General features: G+C 45.1%; 1 protein-coding gene across 3 annotated transcripts; it reads left to right on the forward strand.

The window, feature by feature from the left end:
* Positions 1–4096: 4096 nt before the first annotated feature.
* On the forward strand, positions 4097–8650 carry GOT1L1 (glutamic-oxaloacetic transaminase 1 like 1). Of its 3 annotated transcripts, none has more exons than XM_039242578.1 (9): positions 4097–4304; positions 4955–5136; positions 5834–5945; positions 6191–6300; positions 6516–6608; positions 6704–6854; positions 7349–7514; positions 8052–8194; positions 8451–8650. In XM_039242578.1, exons 1-9 carry the CDS (start codon positions 4190–4192, stop codon positions 8597–8599), a joined length of 1221 nt encoding a protein of 406 aa, XP_039098509.1. In that variant the 5' UTR covers positions 4097–4189; the 3' UTR covers positions 8600–8650. The 3 variants fall into 3 exon arrangements, with proteins under 3 accessions (XP_039098509.1, XP_039098510.1, XP_039098511.1); XM_039242579.1 differs by having other exon boundaries at positions 6519–6608; XM_039242580.1 differs by having other exon boundaries at positions 4277–4304; positions 4835–5136.
* Positions 8651–20045: the final 11395 nt, after the last annotated feature.

The raw sequence follows: 20045 nt of genomic DNA on the forward strand, positions 1-20045 counted from the left end.
AAGGGCTCCTGTAGAAGAGAGGCTGGCTTTCTCCCCATTTCTCCATTGTATTCTAGAGTTGGGGGAAGTAAAGTCAAGGGGAAGTTTCCAAAGGGATTTTCATATGCTAAAGAAGACTCACAGGATACTGGAGGCCTACCTACTGTCAAACTAAGATTATTTTTCCTTGTAGCAAAGCATTAACATTAAGACAGTAAGGAGTTCATAGAGAAATCTTTTATTTTGCCTGCCTCAAATATTTGCCAATGGGCTGCCAGTTATAAAGAAATTTAATTGTATCTGCCATTTCCTTCTGCCTTTGTTCCCCACAACGCTATGAAGGAGACGGTGATGTCGAGGCTCCTCCAATAAACTGAATCTATAGGTTTCTGGAAATTAGGCTGTTGATAAGATTGCCCTTTTCTTGTAATTTGCTAAGATATTTGTAAACTGAAAGAGACTATCACTTTAACCATTTGTTTTCTGTCCTTTCCTTTGTCCTTGGGCAGCCAGGAGTGCCTGAGGAATGTCACACACATCCCACCTGGGGAGGGAGTGGGTAATGCTAGCTTGTGCTTTGCCCTCAGCTTGCCTTATGGTCCCTCATCATATTCTATGGATATCCCATTATTCATTTAAACATCCCTTCAGCAATTGGCATTTTGTTTATTTGCAAATGGAGCTGTGACATACATTTCTCTCAAATGCATATATCATTCTGATGGGGTTTGGGGGTGATGGTGGGGGGTTAGAGCTGACAGCTAAGAAAGAATTCTTGAAGACGTCTTTGGTGCAAAAAAAAAGGAGATGATTTTATTAAAGTACGGGGTCAGGACCCGTGGGCAGAAAGAGCTGCCCTGGGATTGTTAAGAGTGATATACCTTCAGGTTGGGAGGGGGTTAGGGAAAGCATAAGTCTTGGGAATTTTGGAAGCTAGGTTTCCAGGACCTTGAAGGGCTAACTATTGTTAGGAAAATGTCATGTATTATTGCATAGAAAACCCTCAGTCCGGAGACCCTTCAGATATATATCAGAGGACGTATGCTTGGAGTGTAATTGCCAACATATACTTGGGGTTTTAAGACAAAGGAGGTTTGCAAAAGAATTTTTATGTGTTTAAGGAGACTCACAGGATCATGGGCAGGGGATTAGGGCGGTCAGGATAATGTTAAGCCAAGATTCCCTTTTGCCCCCAGCAAAGGAGCGGCTAAGCTCCTAGGGAAGATCACACTGCCTGTTTCAAGGGCTTGTCAATGTGCTGTAGGCAGTCAGGGAATTTAATTGTTCATTTGCCTTCCTTTCCCACATCACCATGGCAAGTACTTACACCCCCTCACACCTTGATTTAGGTGATATTAGGGCTCCAGGAAACAGAGTCTATAGGTTTCTGGAGATTAGGCTATTGGTAAGATTGTCTTTTTCTTTTCTTAGGCAGCCAGGAGTGCCTGAGGAATATCACATATATCCCACCTGGGGAGAGGGGGGTGTCCCAGCTCGTGCTTTGCCCTCAGCTTGCCTTATGCTCCCTCATCAATTCTGGACTTGTCCTACCTTCGCTTTGGCTCCCACACCCAGAGTCAGCAGGAGAACAAAGCTGAAGATGCATCCAGAAGAGCAGAGCCAAGGAACTCACAGAGAATGAAGCCGGAGCCCTGAGGGCACGGTGACACTCAGGACTGAACAGCCACTGAAGTCGGATGCATGCTGGGCTGCTCAGTTATGGAGCCAATAAACGATCTCTCTGCTCAAGCTCATTTGGGTTGGGTGTTTTTGTTTTTTTTTTTCTTAAATTACTTGCAACATAAACCGTTCTGATTGGCACACATGTTAAAATTCTCACAACAGAAATGTGAACTGGGGATTCACGCAAATTACATGTAAATTTTGATATCAATTACCTTAAAACATAAACACCATAGAAAAGAAACCAGACGGGGGTGCACCAAAATGTTAAAAGCGGTTGTAAATTGACCATTAGGAAATCCGTGCTCTTCATTATAGCTTTTTGAAGTTTTAAGGTTTTCTAGCATAATAGGGATAATTTTCATAATCATGTGTCACAAGGCAGTTTCCCTAGAAGCACTATCTGAGAAAGGGATCTGAGGCAGAAGGAGCGCACTATAGGAGGGAGTGGAATTGTGATGGGGAAAGGGCTGGGGAAGGATGTGGTCCCAGGTCAAGTCCAGCAATGGCCTGATTTGGAGGTAGGCTGTAGAGAGCAACTTGAGCCAGGAGATACCCCAAGACAAGAGGCCTGGCCTTTTGGATGCCTAGATCAGATAGTAACTGGCTGCCCTGGTTGGTGGAGGTATAAACTGCCAGATTCACACCTGGTTACACCAGGTTTGCCAGCCTCAGGTTATTTGTCAATGGGCTGCAGGTTATAAGGAAATTTAAGTTTATCTTTCATTTCCTTCTGCCTTTGTTTCCCATATCAGTTTCCAGGTGAGCTGGTCCCTGTCAGCCAGGGGTTATTCTCCAGAGAAGGTAGATCTGGAAGAGAAGCCTTATCTACCATCTTGGTGGGTAAGGGGTATCTAGGTGAGATACTAGCAGTGTCTACAACAATCACTTACCAAGTTATTATGTTTTTTTACTTGCAAAGTTATTTTTATTTTATTTCTTTAATTTTTTTTTAATGTTTAATTTTGAGAGAGAGAGAATGTGAGCGGGGGGGGCAGGGGGCAGAGAGAGAGGGAAACACAGAACTCAAAGCAGGCTCTAGGCTCACAAAGTTATCTTTAGAAAATAAAAGAAGAGGGGCACCTGGGTGGCTCAGTTGGTTAAGCATCTGACTCTTGGTTTTGGCTCTGGTCATGATCTCACCATTCGTCAGTTCAAGCCCTGCATCAGGCTCTACGCTGACAGTGTGGGGCCTGCTTGGTATTCTCTCTCTCCCTCTCTCTCTCTGCCCTTCCCCTGCTTGCTCAGTCTCTCTTAAAAAATAAATAAACAAAAAATAATAATAAGATAAAATTAAAAAAAAGAAGAAAGCAAAATGCAAGTCTGATCCTACAGAGGCTCGCTCTTTCTGCCCTTGATTTCTGCAATCTAAACTAGCTGCTTGGTCCACTGCTGAACCAGTTAACACATGTAGAAGTCTTGGCTCTAGAAATGAGAACAAATAGGATTGGCTTACTGAGTTGTATATTATACTGTTTCTTTTTTAAAATTTAATTTTTAAGTAAAGTTTATGTATTTATTTTGAGAGAGAGAGAGAGGGAGTGCAAGTGAGCGAGTGCTTCAGGGAGGTGTGGAGAGAGAGGGAATCCCAAGCAGGCTCTGCACTGTCAGCACGAAGCCCTATGCAGGGCTTGAAATCACAAACTGTGAGTTCATGACCTGAGCCGAAATGAAGAGTTGGATGCTTAACCAACTGAGCCACACGGGTGTCTCATATTATGCTGCTTCTAAACATAGCCTTTTTTATTTAAAATAATTATGGAAGCAAACAGTGCTCTCTTTCTATTCCTGTTAAAATCTGGGACCCTTAGCAAAATGAAAGTAGAAGCTTTCTAACTGTATCCCTCACCTTGCATCACGGCTGGGTCTGAGGTTTTCACTTCTTTTTTAAAAATTTTTAAAAATTTATTTCTGAGAGAGAGAGAGAGAAAGAGAGAGAATGAGCAGGGGAGGGGTGGAGAGAGAGGGAGACACAGAATCCGAAAAAGGCTCCAGGCTCCGAGCTGTCAGCACAGAGCCAGACGCGGGGCTCGAACCCACGAAATGTGAGATCATGACCTGAGCCAAAGTTGGACGCTTAACCGACTGAGACACCCAGGTGCCCCCGAGGTTTTCACTTCTGAAGAGAAGCCCTCACCTGACCCATGGGCCTCCTGCCTTGCCCTTTCTTCCAAGGGGCTGCCTTATTATTTTGGATTGGGCAACTGGGGAAGAGAAGGCAGTAAGTTAGAGAGAGGTACCTGGGAATTCCAGCTCCTCCCGCCACCCCCCACCCCTTGCTCTCTGCCCACTTTTTCAGAGTAAGGTCCTCAACTGCCATGGAATCTTCCCGTAGCCTTTGGGGATCACCACCTCAGAGACCGGGACTTGGAGGGTTCTGTTGCTCTGGTAACCAGCTGTCAGGAGCCTCTGTGTTGGAGCTGTGACGGTTCTGGAAAGAGGCAGGCCTGACTGGGCCAGGTGTGGGGGAAGGCTTTGGGCCAAGAACAGGGGACAGCAGAGGCTTGGCTGTACTTGTACCTCAGGGATGCCCACCCTTTCAGTGTTCTTGGATGTGCCCCTCGCCCAGAAGCTAGAGGGCAGCTTATTAAAGACCTACAAGCAAGATGATTATCTTAACAAGATGTTCCTGGCCTATAAAGGTAGATGCTCGTGGATTTTCATCAGCCTCTCCCTGCTCCCCTCTCCTTTTCTGTTCCTGAACTATGAATGTTCCCCAAAATGGACTCTTGTGAAATACAGCCAGGCCTTGCCAATGTGAAAGTCAGGGTTACCTTTGTTTAGCCTTGTGTATTTATGGCTCCTGCGTGGTTCGTCATTTTTGCCCTTTAGATGACGTAGGTTTAGGAGAGCCTGGATGGCTCCATCGGGTAAGCCTCCAACTCCTGATTTCAGCTCAGGCCATGATCTCACAGTCTGTGAATTCGAGCCCTGACAGCATGGAGCCTGCTTGGGATTCTCTCTCTCTCTCTCTCTCTCTCTCTCTGCCCTTCCCCATCTCTGTCTCTCTCAAAATAAATAAACAAAAACTTTAAAGAAAGTGGCATAAGTTTTTTAAAAATGGCATAGGGTTCAGTTGTCTTTAAAAAGACAAAAATTATACATTCACTGACAGCACGTTGTTTTTATAAAGGAGAAGAAAAAAAAAAAAAAGACAGTTGTCTTTTCCTAGGCAACTTTCCAAAGCCCCAAGGAAGCCAGGCCAGATGAACTGTTTGTGGGCGTCTGCAGAGCCCAGACTCGAAGGCCCTGAGGCGGGGTAGCAGAGCTCCCTCTGTGGCTTCCCTCACAGTCTGCATGACTAACGAAGGCCAGCCCTGGGTTTCTTCTGTGGTGCACAAGATCCGACTGCAGATCGCACAGGATCCCTCTCTCAACTATGAGTACATGCCGGTGATGGGCATGACGTCGTTCATCCAGGCCTCCTTGAAGCTACTCTTCGGAAAGCACAACCAAGTCATTGTGGAGAACAGGGTGAGATGAAGGGCCCTTTGTTTATTCACCCAGATACAGGGAGCGTTGCCCAGTCTTAAACCTGAAAGGGGCCTTGCAGGCCTCCTTGGCATAGACAGGGACACTCCTGAGACTCAGTCCAGAGTCTCAAGGGCAGAGCCAGGATCAGAACCTGAAGCCACTGCTCTTGCGCTGGCCCACACTGCTCATGGACAAGCTCTTTCAAGAAAGAAATAGTCATGGGGCCCTGGGTGGTTCAGTTGGCTAAACGTCTGACACTTGATTTTGGCTCTGGTCATGATCTCACAGTTCATGGGATAGGGTCCCACACGGAGCTCCGAACTGACAGTGTGGAGCCTGTTTGGGGCGCTCTCTCTCTCTCTCAAAATAAATAAATAAACATAGAAAAAAAAAGAAATAGTCTGAATCTGAGATAGCACTAGTATCGCTATTATTCTTTTTTAAGGAGTTCATTCTTTTTTCAAAGTTTATTTATTTTGAGACAGAGAGAGAATGAGGGGAGGGGCAGAGAGAGAGAGAGGAAGGGAGAGAGAGAATCCCAAGCAGGCTCCACGCTGTCAGTGTGGAGTCCAACCCAGGACTCAAACCCACGAATGGTGCGATCATGACCTGAGTTAGAGTCAAGAGCCAGACGCTTAACTAACTGAGCCACTCAGGTGCCCCTCAAGAATTATTTCTGTTTATTTTCTGCTGGCAGGTAGGGGGTGTGCACACTGTTGGTGACAATGGTGCCTTCCAACTTGGGGCCCAGTTCCTCAAAATTTGGCATCAAGATTCTCAAATAGTTTACATTATTTCTTCCAAAAAAGGTGAGTATTATGCAAAGGGAGGGTGACAGAAGGTTCGTCTCTCCTGTTCCTGATTCCCACCCCATTTGCAATCTTCACTGCTGTCCTTCTCACTCTCAGTCATGAGCAAAATGGTGGACGAGCCAAGGATGTTCATCCTTTCCCTGTTACTGTCCCACCTTCACCCATTGACATTGAGGCCCATTCTCTGGCACGTCTGCCTTTATTTTTTCTGTACCAATTGGAGGGGGGCTTTGTTCCCACAGAGCCATATGGACTCGTCTTCCAGGACATAGGCTTTAAAGTTTCTGAATACTCCTTCTGGGACTCCAAGAAGCTGTGCATGGACCCCAACGTGCTTCTCAATGTGGTGGAGGTAGAGGGGCCCTGCTCAGAAACTTCTCCCCAGATCTGATTACAGTTTTATTTTCCTTTCCTCCCCTCCAGCCCTGTCATCATGAAAGACCTTTTCTAGGGTTGGATTTGCCTAGCCCTTAGGAACCAATAGGGAGGATCACTTCTCCTCCATGGGCCCTGGTCCCACTCTCACTTGGTAGGGTAAGTGCCTGATGAGACCATGTCTGCCTGCAGCAGGCCCCACCTGGCTGTATCTTTGTGATCGGAACCGTTGGTGACTGCAAGTTGACCCAAAGTCAGTGGACAAGGTTGATGGCCACCATGAAGGTGAGGCCGATATCCAGCTGACACTTTCCTCCCTCTCACCAGAGACCATCTCCTCCACCAATCTCATCCTTTTCCTGTTCTCCTTTCTCCTACAGAAGAAGCAGATATTCCCATTTTTTGACATTCCCTATCAAGGCTTATCCACTGGGGACCTGGAAGAAGATACTAGATTCTTACAATACTTTGTGTCTCAAGGCTTTGAGTTCTTCTGCAGCCAGTCTCTGTCCAAGACTTTTGGCATCTATGGTATGGTGTGGGCAGAAGGGCAAGGGCAGGCCTAGTGCTGAAATGGTGCCACAGTCATGGCACTAACAACGTGTTTGGCATCTCCTACCCTCTGGAGAGAGCCAAGGCCTCCAGAGAGAGCACTAGGAGGCAGAAGGGAAGAACACTGAGCTACAAGTCAGGTTCTTTGATATTGTCTCCATCAGCTCCTAAAACTAGCCACCGAAACTGACTCTAGTTCAATCATTTTGCCCCTTTGGGCCTCTGTTTCCTCAGCTGTAAGATGAAGGGGTAGGACCTAGTGATCTTTCAAGTGCCTCCCATCTTTGAGATGCTTACTTATGGCTACTTTTTCTGGAGAAGAGCCTCTGGCAACTTCCTGGGGCCTGGATAGCTGCTTGGCCCGGGTACCAGGAGGAGGGCCCTGTGTTCCAAACCTGTCTTCTACAAGGTTGGAGGTAGAGTCATAAAGCAATGGAGGGGGAGACTGAGGGCTGTCTGTTCCAATGCCGCAGATGAAGGCGTGGGGGTCTTGGTCGTGGTGGCGCTCAACAACCAGCTCCTGCTGTGTGTCCTCTCCCAGCTGATGACACTCACCCAGGCCCTGTGGCTGAACCCTCCTGGCACGGGTGCCCGCATTATCGCCTCCATCCTCTGTAATCCTGCTCTTCATGGAGAGTGGTAAGGGCAGAGGGTGGCAGCAGGAAGGGCGATGGCAGAGCCTCTAGACATACCCGTAGACCTGCCGATTCACAGGATTCTTCCCGCCCAGTTACCATGTTGACTCCATTCATTCATCCACATTTGCTGACCACTCACTGTGTGCTAACGGTAGGGGCCATGCCAAAAGTTGCCTTACCTTGGCGGGGGGGGGGGGGGGTGGTAAGAGGACATTCTTTTTGGACACGGTCCAATGAATTATTTGAACTCTCTCAGATTGCAGGAGGAGATTAGGCAGCATCAAGGGTTTGCCACTCTGGCAAAATCTGCCTACAAGCCTGCTTGGCTTGCTTTAATTAATATGGGCTGAAACTCCCCTCCTATTTATGATCATCCCAGATCCCAGGCTCCCCTAGTGTGTCCTCAGGCACTCTGGCTGGGGCCTATGAAGGGAAGAAGAGTAGAAAGGCAACGAGGAGTTGAGAGCTGGGCAGGGTTGGGAAAGGGTGGACGGGTGGGGGCTCATACTTTAAATTCTTGCTGTCTTTTCTTTTGCAGGAAGAATAGCCTGAAAGTACTTGTAGAGGACGTCATGCTGGTCAAGGAAAAGGTGAAGGAGAAGCTCCGGCTCCTGGGAACCCCTGGCTCCTGGGATCACATCACGGATCAGAAGGGGCCCAATAGCTATCTTGGACTCAATTGTAAGTGTCTAAGAGGGGGCAGCTCCCCCGTTTCTGACCTTGGGATTGTACTTGAGCATTAAACTTCACTGACTAGGTGACCAGTCCCTAGCATCACCTCAGAGTCTGACTCTTTCCTGAGGGAAGTAGAGCTGCTTTAAAGACCTTTCTGGATCGCCAGAAATACTGACAATCTCTATCCCCCGTAATCCACTCTGGGCTGGAGGGGAGTTAGAGGTGGCCAACCTCATATCTCAGACCCTGTGATCATCACCAGCCGAGCAGGTGGAATACCTGGTCAAGGAGAAGCATATCTACATCCCCAAGAATGGTTGGATCAACTTCACCTGTATCAATGCCTGCAACATAGATTACATCACTCAGAGCATCAATGAGGCTGTCCTCTCCACCAAGGGCTCACAGTAATGTCTTCAGACAGTCAAGGTCTCCTGGTCAGAATAAAAAGCCTTGGTCTTTGCAAAAATTCTGTGCTGATTATTCATTGCTGCAATTCATTTCTCTGCAAAGCACTCTCTCTTTCCATCTGTTTAGGAAGCTTTGGTCTGGAATCAGCAAGGAGTGGAGAGAAAGGCCCAGAGAAGAAGGGAATGTCTATCTTCATTGACTGTCTCATATTTATTGAACACCTACTATATGAAGGCCCTGATTTGTGGTGTCTTTGTTTGAGTTGTTATACCAAAATACCAACAAATTTGGTGTCTGGTGAAGGCCACATGGTGGAAGAAGCAGGAGATTTCCCTTGGGTTGCTTTTTATAGGGGCACTAATCCCATTTGTGAGAGCTAATGACATCCAAAAACCACCACGTTGGATATTAAGTTTCAACATGTGAATTTTGAGGGGTCAAGAACATTTGGGCAACAAAGGGAAAGCAAAGGGAGGGCAAAAAACCAGGTACTATCCAGTCTCCTTTCTCCAGAACCACACAGGTGCTTTCTTTCTTTCTTTTTTTTTTTTTTTAATTTAAGAGAGAGAGAGAGCACAAGCGGGGGAGAGGGGCAAAGGGAGAGAGAGAATCTTAAGCAGTTACCAAGTTCAGTGTGGAGCCCATTGTGGGGATCATTCCCATGATCCTGGGCTCATGACCTGAGCTGAAATCAAGAACTGGTAGCTTGATCGACTCACCCACCTGGGCGCCGCTGCAGGTTCTTCTCAAGATTCCTTTTGTCCTTAGCTTCTAAGGGCTTCTAGCCTCAATGTCAGAAGAACTCTAGAAGAATGAACCCTCAGTGCATATATTTTAATCATTATCAAAAGTGTGCTAGATACAATTTATTCAAGCAGGTTATCCCCAACATTCTGAGCCTAAGAAAATAATACCAGTGACTTTCAGGTTATATAGGTTAGAAAGCATTAAACTAGCAGAGCGAAACCACCGCCTGTGACCTTTTCCACTAGCGGTTTACATGAGATAGAAGGGTTTCTAATGCCCCCAGCCAGGATTCTGGCAGGGTTTGAGGGAGGAATGTTTGTCCTCTCACACTCTGTTTCTAGTTGACTTCAGGTCCCCATTTAAAAATTTCGCATCCAATATTCATTTAAGCCTTCCTTGAAACTCGTTTCTGTCTTGGTCACCTCTTGTTTAGTTTCAGATGCCTGATCATTACCCTTTTTTTTTTTTTTTAGTTTTTAATGTTTATTTATTTTTGAGAGACAAAGAGACAGACTGAGAGCAGGGGAGAGGCAGAGGGAGAGAGACACACACACACAGAATCCAAAGCAGGCTCCAGGCTCTGAGCTGTCAGCATAGAGCCTGATGTGGGGCTTGAACCTACGAACCATGAGATCATGACACGAGCTGAAGTTGGATGCTGAACCCACTGAGCCACCCAGGTGCCCCACTACTCTTGGTTTAAAGTATTAATGAGTTTAAACTTTTTATTACAAATATTTTCAAGTAGAGTAGAAAGAATTATATAATGAACCCCCTTGAGCCATCATCAAGCTTCAGTGACCGAATCATGGGCAATCCTGTTTCTTCCGTATCTCCAGGCATACCTGCAAATTATTTGGAAACAAACCATTACATGCTTTTATCTGTAAATATTTAGTATGTACTCCCAAAAGACAAAGGCTCTTCTTTTTAAAATAACCATAATACCAACATCACACACCTCCAAACCAGCATTTACTTCATATCAACATACGTCCAATATATCACACGTCTACATATGTAATATAATTTATCTACATTTCTAATTGTCCTACACTTGCACTTCTTAAAATAATTTTTTTAAATATTAGTATTTGTTTTGTTTTTTTGTATTTTTAAATTTATTTTATTAAAAATTTTTAATGTTTATTTTTGAGAGAGAGAGACAGAGTGTGAGTGGAGGAGAGGCAGAGAAAGAGGGAGACACAGAATCTGAAGCAGGATCCAGGCTCTGAGCTATTGGCTCTGAGCTGTCAGCACAGAGCCCAACGTGGGGCTGGAACCCATAAATCACAAAATCATGACCTGAGCCAAAGTCGGGCGCTTAACCAACTAAACCACTCAGATGCTCCTGTTTTGTTTTCTAAAGATTTTTTAAGTATCTATTTATTTATTCATTTATTTAAAATTTACACCCAAGTTAGTTAACACATAGTTCAATAATGATTTCAGGAGTAGATTCCAGAGATTTATCCAATACTCATCCCAACAAGTGTCCTCCTACCATCATAGATGGTAGTGGTGTGTTTCTTCAGGAAGCACATGATACTAATTGTTTTTCTGTTTTTCTGTGATGTTAGTTATTGATGTACTAGATCATCATAGTAGTTATTGATGGTCATTGCCTACCTCCACTAATTCATTAGTATTTCCTATTTTATGTGTTTTATTCCACTGCAGACATATTCTTACTGATATTAAAGATGTCCCAACTTTGGCCTTAGGAGCCAATTCAAATTAGTTCCCGAGATCTTTTGATACAACCCTAGAACTCTGATAGCTTCTCTGCTTTCTGGCATGACATGATATTCCAGGGGAATTTTGAACATCTCTGCTCCAGACCCGGAATCAGTCATTTCTCAAAGGAGTCATAATCATTTTTAGCAGATAAAAGTATTTATACACTGCAATCTGGGTTCCTCAGGTGCTTATTGATGCTGGATTGGTCATCATTTCCAAGTTTTTTCAGTAACATAAAATGCATTAAGTGCAAAGTAATATTCCAATTCCAATCCAGCAAGTGTTTTTATTTGCTCCATTGATTTTATATCTCTTTACAATCTCCTTTCTCTCATGCCTCAAACCCCAGGTTTTGGCAACACCGATACGATTACTTATTTGCTTTAACTGACACTACCTACCCAGTAGATTCTGAAAAATACCAATGCTATTACTATTATGATTATTAAAAACAGTTAAAAATATTTTTTGCAGACTTTTTTGTCCTTAGTCTACATCCCATTGGAGAGGTACACATGAGTTACTTGTCTTAAAGACACTTAGAATAGTTTCTCTCTGTGGTTATGCCACTAATTTAATCTATTGTTGAATTCATTTGTCTTACTTAATTGTTGCTTTCAGAGAATAATTTTTCATTTAATTTAATGATTATGTAAAATTCTTATATGGTTTCAAAGTCAGATCTACAAAAGGCATATTCAAAGAAGTCTAGTCTTTTTTCTAATTAAAAAATTTTTTAATGTTTCTTTATTTTTGAGAGAGAGAGACAGAGACAGAGAGTGAGCAGGGGGAGGGTAGAGAGAGAGGAACACACAGAATCCAAAGCAGGTTCCAGACTCTGAACTGTCAGCACAGAGCCCGATAAGGGGCTCTAAGTCACGAACCATGAGATCATGACCTGAGCTGAAGTCAGACACTTAACTGACTGAGCCACCCAGGCACCTAAGTTTTTAATTTAACTTTTAATTTTATTTTCTTTCTTTAGCTCCCATGCTACTCCCTTCTCCATCATAGATAACTTTGGCAATAGTTTTATGGTTTATCCTTCTATTTTGTTTAAAATGTAGTCAAATGTCTATGTGCATGTGTGTAAGTATTCCTAACTTTTCTTAAACAGTAACCTACTAAACATATAAATATTTCATTGGTTAATCTCAAATTTGAATGGTTCAGCTTCAAGAGGTATGTACACTTACCCTACCCACATCTTGTATGCATCTGGCTTTCATCTTTCCAGACTGGAGTCTAACTTCGTAGGTTGAAGTCATTCATGACAGAAATAACCAGTGAGATTCTAACAAGATGTGTATCTTTGACTAGTCATTTCTTTCCTTGGGGAGCTCATTTAATAAATATTAGGTTGGAATGAAATTTTCTCAAGATCTTTTCTTACCGGAAAACTTTATTATTCCCCAGACTTCCTTAAAAAATATATGTATACATATATATATATATAAATGTTTGTTTGTTTATTTTGAGAGAGAGAGTGCAAGCAGGGAGGGGCAGAGAGAGAGAAAGAGAGAGAGAATCCCAAGCAGGCTCCACGCTGTCAGTGCAGAGCCTGATGTGGGGCTTGAACTCAAGAATGACAAGATCATGACCTGAGCTGAAATGAAGAGTCAGCCGCTTAACCCACTGAGCCACCCAGGCACCCCTTCCCAGACTTTCTTTAGCCAGGTCATGATTTTCTTAAAATTTTAAATTTAGTTTCTTAAATTATCTTAAGTTTTCTTACTTGTCCAGAATGAAATAGATCATCACCTGGCTCTTAAATTCTATAAGGCTGTGTCAAGAATTTGCCAGGATGGCTTTTCTAGAAAGCAGCCTTTGGGAATTAGGAAACTTTTGCTCCAAGATATTCCTGTATCATTTCAGTCATCACCCACGGTAAATTTTGAGCCTCTTTTATGTTTTGTATGAGGAACAGTTTTAGCTCAAGGGGTTACAAAAAGGTACAGGACATTATGAGTTGAGCTGTTTAAATGTCATTAAGAAACACCAATTCTGGGGCGCCTGGGTGGCTCAGTCAGTTAAGCATACAGCTTCGGCTCAGGTCATGATGTCACAGTTTGTGGGTTCCAGCTCCGCATCGGGCTCTGTGCTGACAGCTCAGAGCCTGGAGCCTGCTTTGGATTCTGTGTCTCCCTCTCTCTCTGCCCTTCCCCAGCTTGCACTCTGTCTCTGTTTCTGTCTCTGTCTCTGTCTGTCTCTCAGAAATAAACATTAAAAAATACTTTAAAAAAAAGAAACACCAATTCTGACTAATAGTATTTGCTATCAGCTCCAAAGTAAAACACACACACACACACACACACACACCACACGCGCGCGTGCACACACACAAATTCGTTGATTTGCAACATACATGACCTCAAGAGAAAGAATACCTTGGGGTGCTTGGCTGGCTCAGTTGGTAGAGCATGTGACTTTTGATCTCAGGGTTGTAAGTTCAAAGCCCATGTTGGGTGTAGAGATTACTTAAAAATAAAATCTTGAAAAAGTACTTTGATGAAAAATGGACATAAACAAGCAATTTATTAAAGGACTTAGGATATAAGCAAGGAATTTACTAAAAAGGAAACTTTCAATATGAAAAAAATATTATTCATCATGAATTAAAGAATGCAAACTAAAACAATTGGCAACAGTATGGAGATAGATTCAACAGACTGTAGGGATAAAACAGTTAATCTCATCAGCAACCAAAGGCAGGAAATGAGATAGTCTGTGATACTGCATAAGAATTGAAAAAACAGGAATCAATACCCATTTTTCTGCTTCTCTTTAAGAGTGGGAAAGAGTATTAATTAATTGTAATAAGACTGTCTGCCTGTGTTGAGTGCCCATTTGAGTAGTTATATGGTTTTCTCCAGCAAAATTCAGCTACTTTTTTTTTAATTAAAATTTTTTTATTTTACAGAGAGAGAGAGTACATGAGCAGGGGAGAGGGGCAGAAGGAGAGAGAATCCCAAGCAAGCACTGTGCTGTTGGCACAGAGCCTGATGTGGGACTTGATCCCATGACCCTAGGATCAGAGCCTGAGCAGAAATCAAGAATCAGTGACTCAATTGTCTGAGCCACCCAGACACCCCAAAATTCAGCTACTTATATGCAGACTCAGAGTCAGAGGGTAACCCAATGTGATCAGGCCAGGGATTCTGCAGTAAAGAGTGTGGCAGAGGAGAAAAGGGCAAGAAGGACATGAGATTTTATAGGCAGCCGCTGCGGTCTAGACCCAGGTTCCAGGGTTGGCTGTGAAGGAAAGTTAAGACAAGAGGGGAGGAAGTGACATCGGCGAAATCGGTGCGGTAAAGGCCTCTGAAAATCCTCTCCTCTCTAAAAGCAATGAGAAACCAGCAAAATTGATCAGAAACAACTTTTTCATAATTCTGGAAATTAATCAAAGGTTTGCAGCAATCCAGGGACTGTTTAAAAGAAAAACAGCTGACTCTTTTCTTTTTTAGTTTATTTATTTTGATAAAGTGCAAGCAGGGAAGAGGCAGAGAGAGAGTGAGAGAAACCCAACCAGGCTCTGTACTGCCAACCTGGAGTCCAATGTAGGGCTCAAAGTCACAAACTGAGAGATCATGACATGAATTGAAATCAAGAGTCCGGAGCTTAACTGACTGAGCCAAACAGGAGCCCCCTGACTCTTGATTAGAGAAGGGAGCTTTGTAGGGTTTTAAGCTAATGTGTTCCCATCCCCTCTCTCTAGCTCTGCATAGTCTTAAAAACCAACAGTGAGTCAGACCAAGAAAGACAAATACCACCTGATTTCACTCATATGTGGAATCTAAAAAAAACAAAAGACTTTTTTTTTTAAATGTTTTATTTATTTTTGAGAGAAAGAGAGACAGAGTGCAAGCAGGGGAGGGGCAGAGAGAGGGAGGCACAGAATCTGAAGCAGGCTCCAGGCTCTGAGCCGTCAGGGCTCAAACCCATGAACCCGTGAGATCATGGCCTGAGCCAAAGTCGGACACTTAAGCGACTGAGCCAGCTAGGTGCCCCATAAAACGGACTCTTAAGAGAACAAACTGATGGTTGCCAGAGTGGAGGTGGGTAAGAGGGAAGGGGAAAATAAAACCAATAAACAAACAAATAAAATGCACGTGGAAATGCAAAAGACCTAGAATATCCAATTTGAAAAAACAGCAAAGTTGGAGGACTAATACTACTACTGATTTCAAGTTTTATAAAGCCATAGTAGTCAGATCAGAAGAGATTTTCAGAAATGACCATACACATGTACATGGACAACTGATTTTTGATGAAGATGCAAACCATGCCACAGAAGGGGCTGTAAATGTTGGATATCATATGCAAAAAAAAAAAAAAAAAAAAGGAAGAAAAAAAAGGAACGAACTTCAATCCATACCTTGCCCCATATACAAAACTTAACTCAAAATGGATCATAGGCTTAAATGTAAAATGTAAAACCTAAAAATATAAACTTGTAGAAGAAAGCACAGGAGAAAATCTTTGTGACCTTGGGTGACACAAAGATTTCTTAGATACAACATCAAAGAATGATCCATAAAAGAAAGAATAGACACATTTGACTTTATGAAAAGTAAGCATTTCTAATATTTGAGGTCATTGTTGAGAGAATGAAAAGACAAATCACAGACTGGGACAAAATATTTGCAAATCGTATATCTGATAAAAGAGTTGTATTTAGAATATATAAATAACTCTAAAAACTTAGTCATAAGAAAACAACGCAAATTTTTAAAATGTTTTATTTATTATTAAGACAGAGAGTCTATTATTAAAACAGAGCATGAGGGAGGGAGGGGCAGAGAGAGAGGGAGACACAGAATCACACAGGCTCCAGGCTCTGAGCTGTCAGCACAGAGCCCAATATGGGGCTCAAACTCATGAACTGTGAGTTAATGACTGGAGCCGAAGTCAGAAGCTTAACCAACTAACTGAGCCACCCAGGTGCCCCAACAACACAATTTTTAAGTGGGCAAAATATTTGAACAGATACATTGCCAAGAAGAAAAAAAAAAGATATACAAATGGCAAATAAAGCCCACGGAAAGATGCCCAGCGTCAGTAGTCAATAAGGAATCAATAAGGAAATACAAATTAAAAGACTGACCATACTAAGTGTTGGTAAGGATGTGGAGAAACTGAAATTCTCATAGAGTGCTCCTGGGAATGTAAGACAATACAACCACTTGGGAAAACATGTTCGCAGTTTTTTAAGGAGTTAAAACACTACTTACCATGGGATCCAGTTATTTTAGCTCTACTAGGTATTTACCCAAGAGACAAAAAAATACATGTCCAATCAGAATCTTGTACATGAAGGTTCATGGTGGTTTAATTTGTAAGAGCCAATAACCAGAAACAACTGGAATAAATGCCCATGAACAGGTGAATGGATTTAAACAAACTTACAAATGGTGGTATGCCTATTCAATGGAACGCTACTTATCAATGAAAATGAATCAACTTATGATATATACGATGTGAATGAATCACATAATAGTTACGCTGAGTAAAAGAAGCTAGACAAAAAAGTGCATAGTGTATTCTAGAAAACACAGTCTAAGCTGTGGTGACAAAAAGATCAGTGGTTGCCTCAGAGGGAGGGGTTACCAATGCACACAAGAAAAGTTTTGGAGGTGGTAGAGATGCTCACTATCTTGGTAATAGTGATGATTTCACGGGCGTGTACATATGCCAAAGCTTTTGAAGTATATTTCTTTTTTTTTTTTAATGTCTTATTTATTTCTAGGAGAGAGAGAGAGACAGCGTGAGCAGGGGAGGGTCAGAGAGAGAAGGAGTCACAGACTGAAACAGGCTCCAGGCTCTGAGCTGGCAGTCAGCACAGAGCCCGATGCGGGGCTCGAACCCACGAACCGCGAGATCATGACCTAAGCGAAAGTCGGATGCTTAACCGACTAAGCCACCCAGGCGCCCCTGAAGTATATTTCTAAAAAATGTTTATTTATTTATTTTGAGAGAGAGAGAGAGAGAGAGAGGGACGGAGGGAGAAGGACAGAGATAAAGAGAGAAGCCTAAGTAGGACTAGAGCTGTCAGTGCAGAGCCCCAGGCAGGGCTCAATCTCACCAAACACGAGATCATGACCTGAGCCAAAATCAAGAGCTGGGGGCTTACCTGACTGAGCCATCCAGGTGCCCCACAAATTGTATACTTTAAATATGTGCAGTTGATGATGTCAATTATATGTCCATTAAGAAAAACGATATGAGGAATAAGGGGCGCCTGGGTGGCTTAGTCGGTTAAGCGTCCGACTTTCGCTTAGGTCATGATCTCGCGGTTCGTGGGTTCGAGCCCCGCGTCGGGCTCTGTGCTGACAGCCAGCTCAGAGCCTGGAGCCTGTTTCAGAGTCTGTCACTCCCTCTCTCTCTGACCCTCCCCTGCTCACGCTGTCTCTCTCTCTCTCCTAGAAATAAATAAAACATTAAAAAAAATTAAAAAAAAAAAAAAAGAAAAACGATATGAGGAATGATACAAAATGGAGAGGTCATGGGGCCAATCCATTAGAAATCTTGGAAGCAGAGAAACGTAGAAGGGGATGGTGTGCGGGTGGGAAATCTAAAATCAGTGTTTGGACTGGCTCCTGGGTGGCTCAGTTAGTTGAGTGACGGACTTTCGCTCAAGTCACAATCTCGCTGTTCATGATTCTGCTGTTCTTGGTTGTGCCGCAACCGCAACCGGCTCTGTGCTGACAGCTGAGAGCCTGGAGCCTGGAACCTGCTTCACATTCGGTCTCTCTCTCTCTCTCAAAAATAAGTACCTGAACACTTAAAAAATCAGTATTTCCATAATGGTGCACTTTCCGGTGGAGTTAACATGGGAGGGGATACATTTTCACGTTTGGTTCTAGGGGCCTCTTTTCCTTGTAACCCAGCCTCGGACCCTAGAAACATGGGGACTTAGGTTGAGTAAATGGTCTGCAAATGCATCTGGTTCTTGCACTGAGTGACGGCTGTAGTCGTGACCATTACCAGCATAGCTAAAGATGCTGAATGCTTATCTGGAGCTGTACTGTTCTACGCACTTTATGGCCAACATCTCCCGTCTTGGTGACATGAGTAACCTGCCCAATCCAGGTCACACAACTAGTAAGAGGTGCGGGGGTCCATGTGCATAGTGCCTTGACCCTTCCTAGTGCCGCTGGCCCCCATTCAGGCTGCTGCCGTCACTCCTTCCTTCTCGCCCCCCAAAGGCTCTAGCATTAACCCTGAGGAGGTTATAGGCACGCAGAACAGGGCCCAGAGGAAGCCTGCTTCCACGGAGAGGAGCCCCCAGGGTCCGCGCGTGCCGGGAGCCACCTCTGCGTCGGGCGGAGACGCAGGAGCTCCACGGCTGCGTCCCCTCGGAGCACATACCGTGCTCTGCGCGCCAGGAAAGCTGGGCTCACAGAGAGGCAGTTAGGACCGGGGAGATAAAGAAATGGGTGGGAGGGACCGACTGGTCCGCAGCCTTTCTTAGGACCGGGAAAGCCCGGTGAAGGTCCCCGCGGCGCCACCAGCTCGGGCGTAGCGGCTGGAGGGCGCGGCTGCAGGAAAGCCACACAGACCCCGCGCGCGGCCCCGCCTCTTCTGGTGCGGTTCCAGCGCCTTCCCCGCGCTGGCCCCGCCGACGTGGATGGCCAGCCCTGGCTTCTTCACGTCTCAGGTGTGCGTGCCCGGGGAGGGCGGGGGGAGGGGGGCGGAGGATTCCAAAGTGCAGGAACCGAGCCGCCGCGATCTGCCGTCGGGGAGGTTGACCTTCAAGTGAATCCGCCTCTGCAGGTGTCTGGCAGCTCCGAGGTTCTCCCCGTAGGAGCACGCTGAGATTCCAGAGGGTTCTGTTGCATCGCGAGAGGACGTGCGCCGGAGTGTTTGGCCAGCAGTTTGTGGGTGTGCGTGTGCCGGCATTTCTTGGGCTGCCTTCTCCCCTTTTCCATCAGCGGTGGGTCCCCAGCAAGACCTCGTAGTAAAAGAAAAGGAGGCAGGGACGGGTCTCCTTTGGAAAAGAGACGGCTGAGGACGCCGCTGGAGGAAACCCAGGGACTGGAGCGCTTCCTCCAGGCCAGGGCCCTGTTCTCCGCAGGCAGAGATGGCCCCAGGCTCGGCCCTGAATGGGGGGACGGAGCGAGGAGGGGGCGCGAAAGGAGTGGGGAGGAACCCCCAGGGGAAGGACGCTAAGAAAAGCCGAGCATGGGATTCTGTGGCAGAGCAAGTGCATGGCCTCCAGGACCACGGGGACCACGGGGACTGGGGGCGTGACTCACCGCCTGGCTTCAGGCTTCCGCTTCCCACCTCGGGCGCTGGAGCCAAGGAGCAGCCAGAGGCGTTCTCTCCCTAGGCATCCGCCCGGGGCCCTGGGCTAGCCCGCGCTGGGGCCCCTGTCTCCGCGCTAGGACTGGAGGGCGAACTGCGGAGGAAGCCCCACAGACGAGCCCTGGGGGACTGGGGTAGGGGTGTGGGTGGGGGAAGGACTCGGAACTGCTTTTGAGCGCCCCCAGCAGGCCTTCGCCTTTGCTCCCGGCTTCCATCCTGTACAGGCTCCAGGGCCTTCCCCCGCAACCTAATCTGTGTAACTCGCCAGCTCACCCCTACCGCACGGACCTGTAAGGGGGAACCTTCACCCTACTCTGAGATATAAGAGTTAGGTGCCATTCTCTCCCTTGTTCACCACACTGCAGCCACACCCGTTTTCTTTCAGTTCTTGGAACATGAACAGGTCTCACGGCCTCAGGGCCTTTGCACACATTCTCATGTCAGGAACACTTTCTCTGCTTTTTGCAAGGTCAGCTCTTTCTCAGGGCGTGGGTCTCACTTCTCAGCTTAAACGTCCCCTCACAAAAGTTTTTCTCTCACTCTCCTGCAAAGCAGGGTCTCTGTTCCCCACAAACATTTATTTCTTCTTTCTTGTCCTTTATATCTCTTTGTGTACACTTTGTGTTTATTTCATTTTATTTTCTGACTTTGACAA

Source organism: Hyaena hyaena, unplaced genomic scaffold, assembly GCF_003009895.1.
Source record: "Hyaena hyaena isolate Hyena2069 unplaced genomic scaffold, ASM300989v1 scaffold_215, whole genome shotgun sequence".
Lineage (NCBI taxonomy): Eukaryota > Metazoa > Chordata > Mammalia > Carnivora > Hyaenidae > Hyaena > Hyaena hyaena.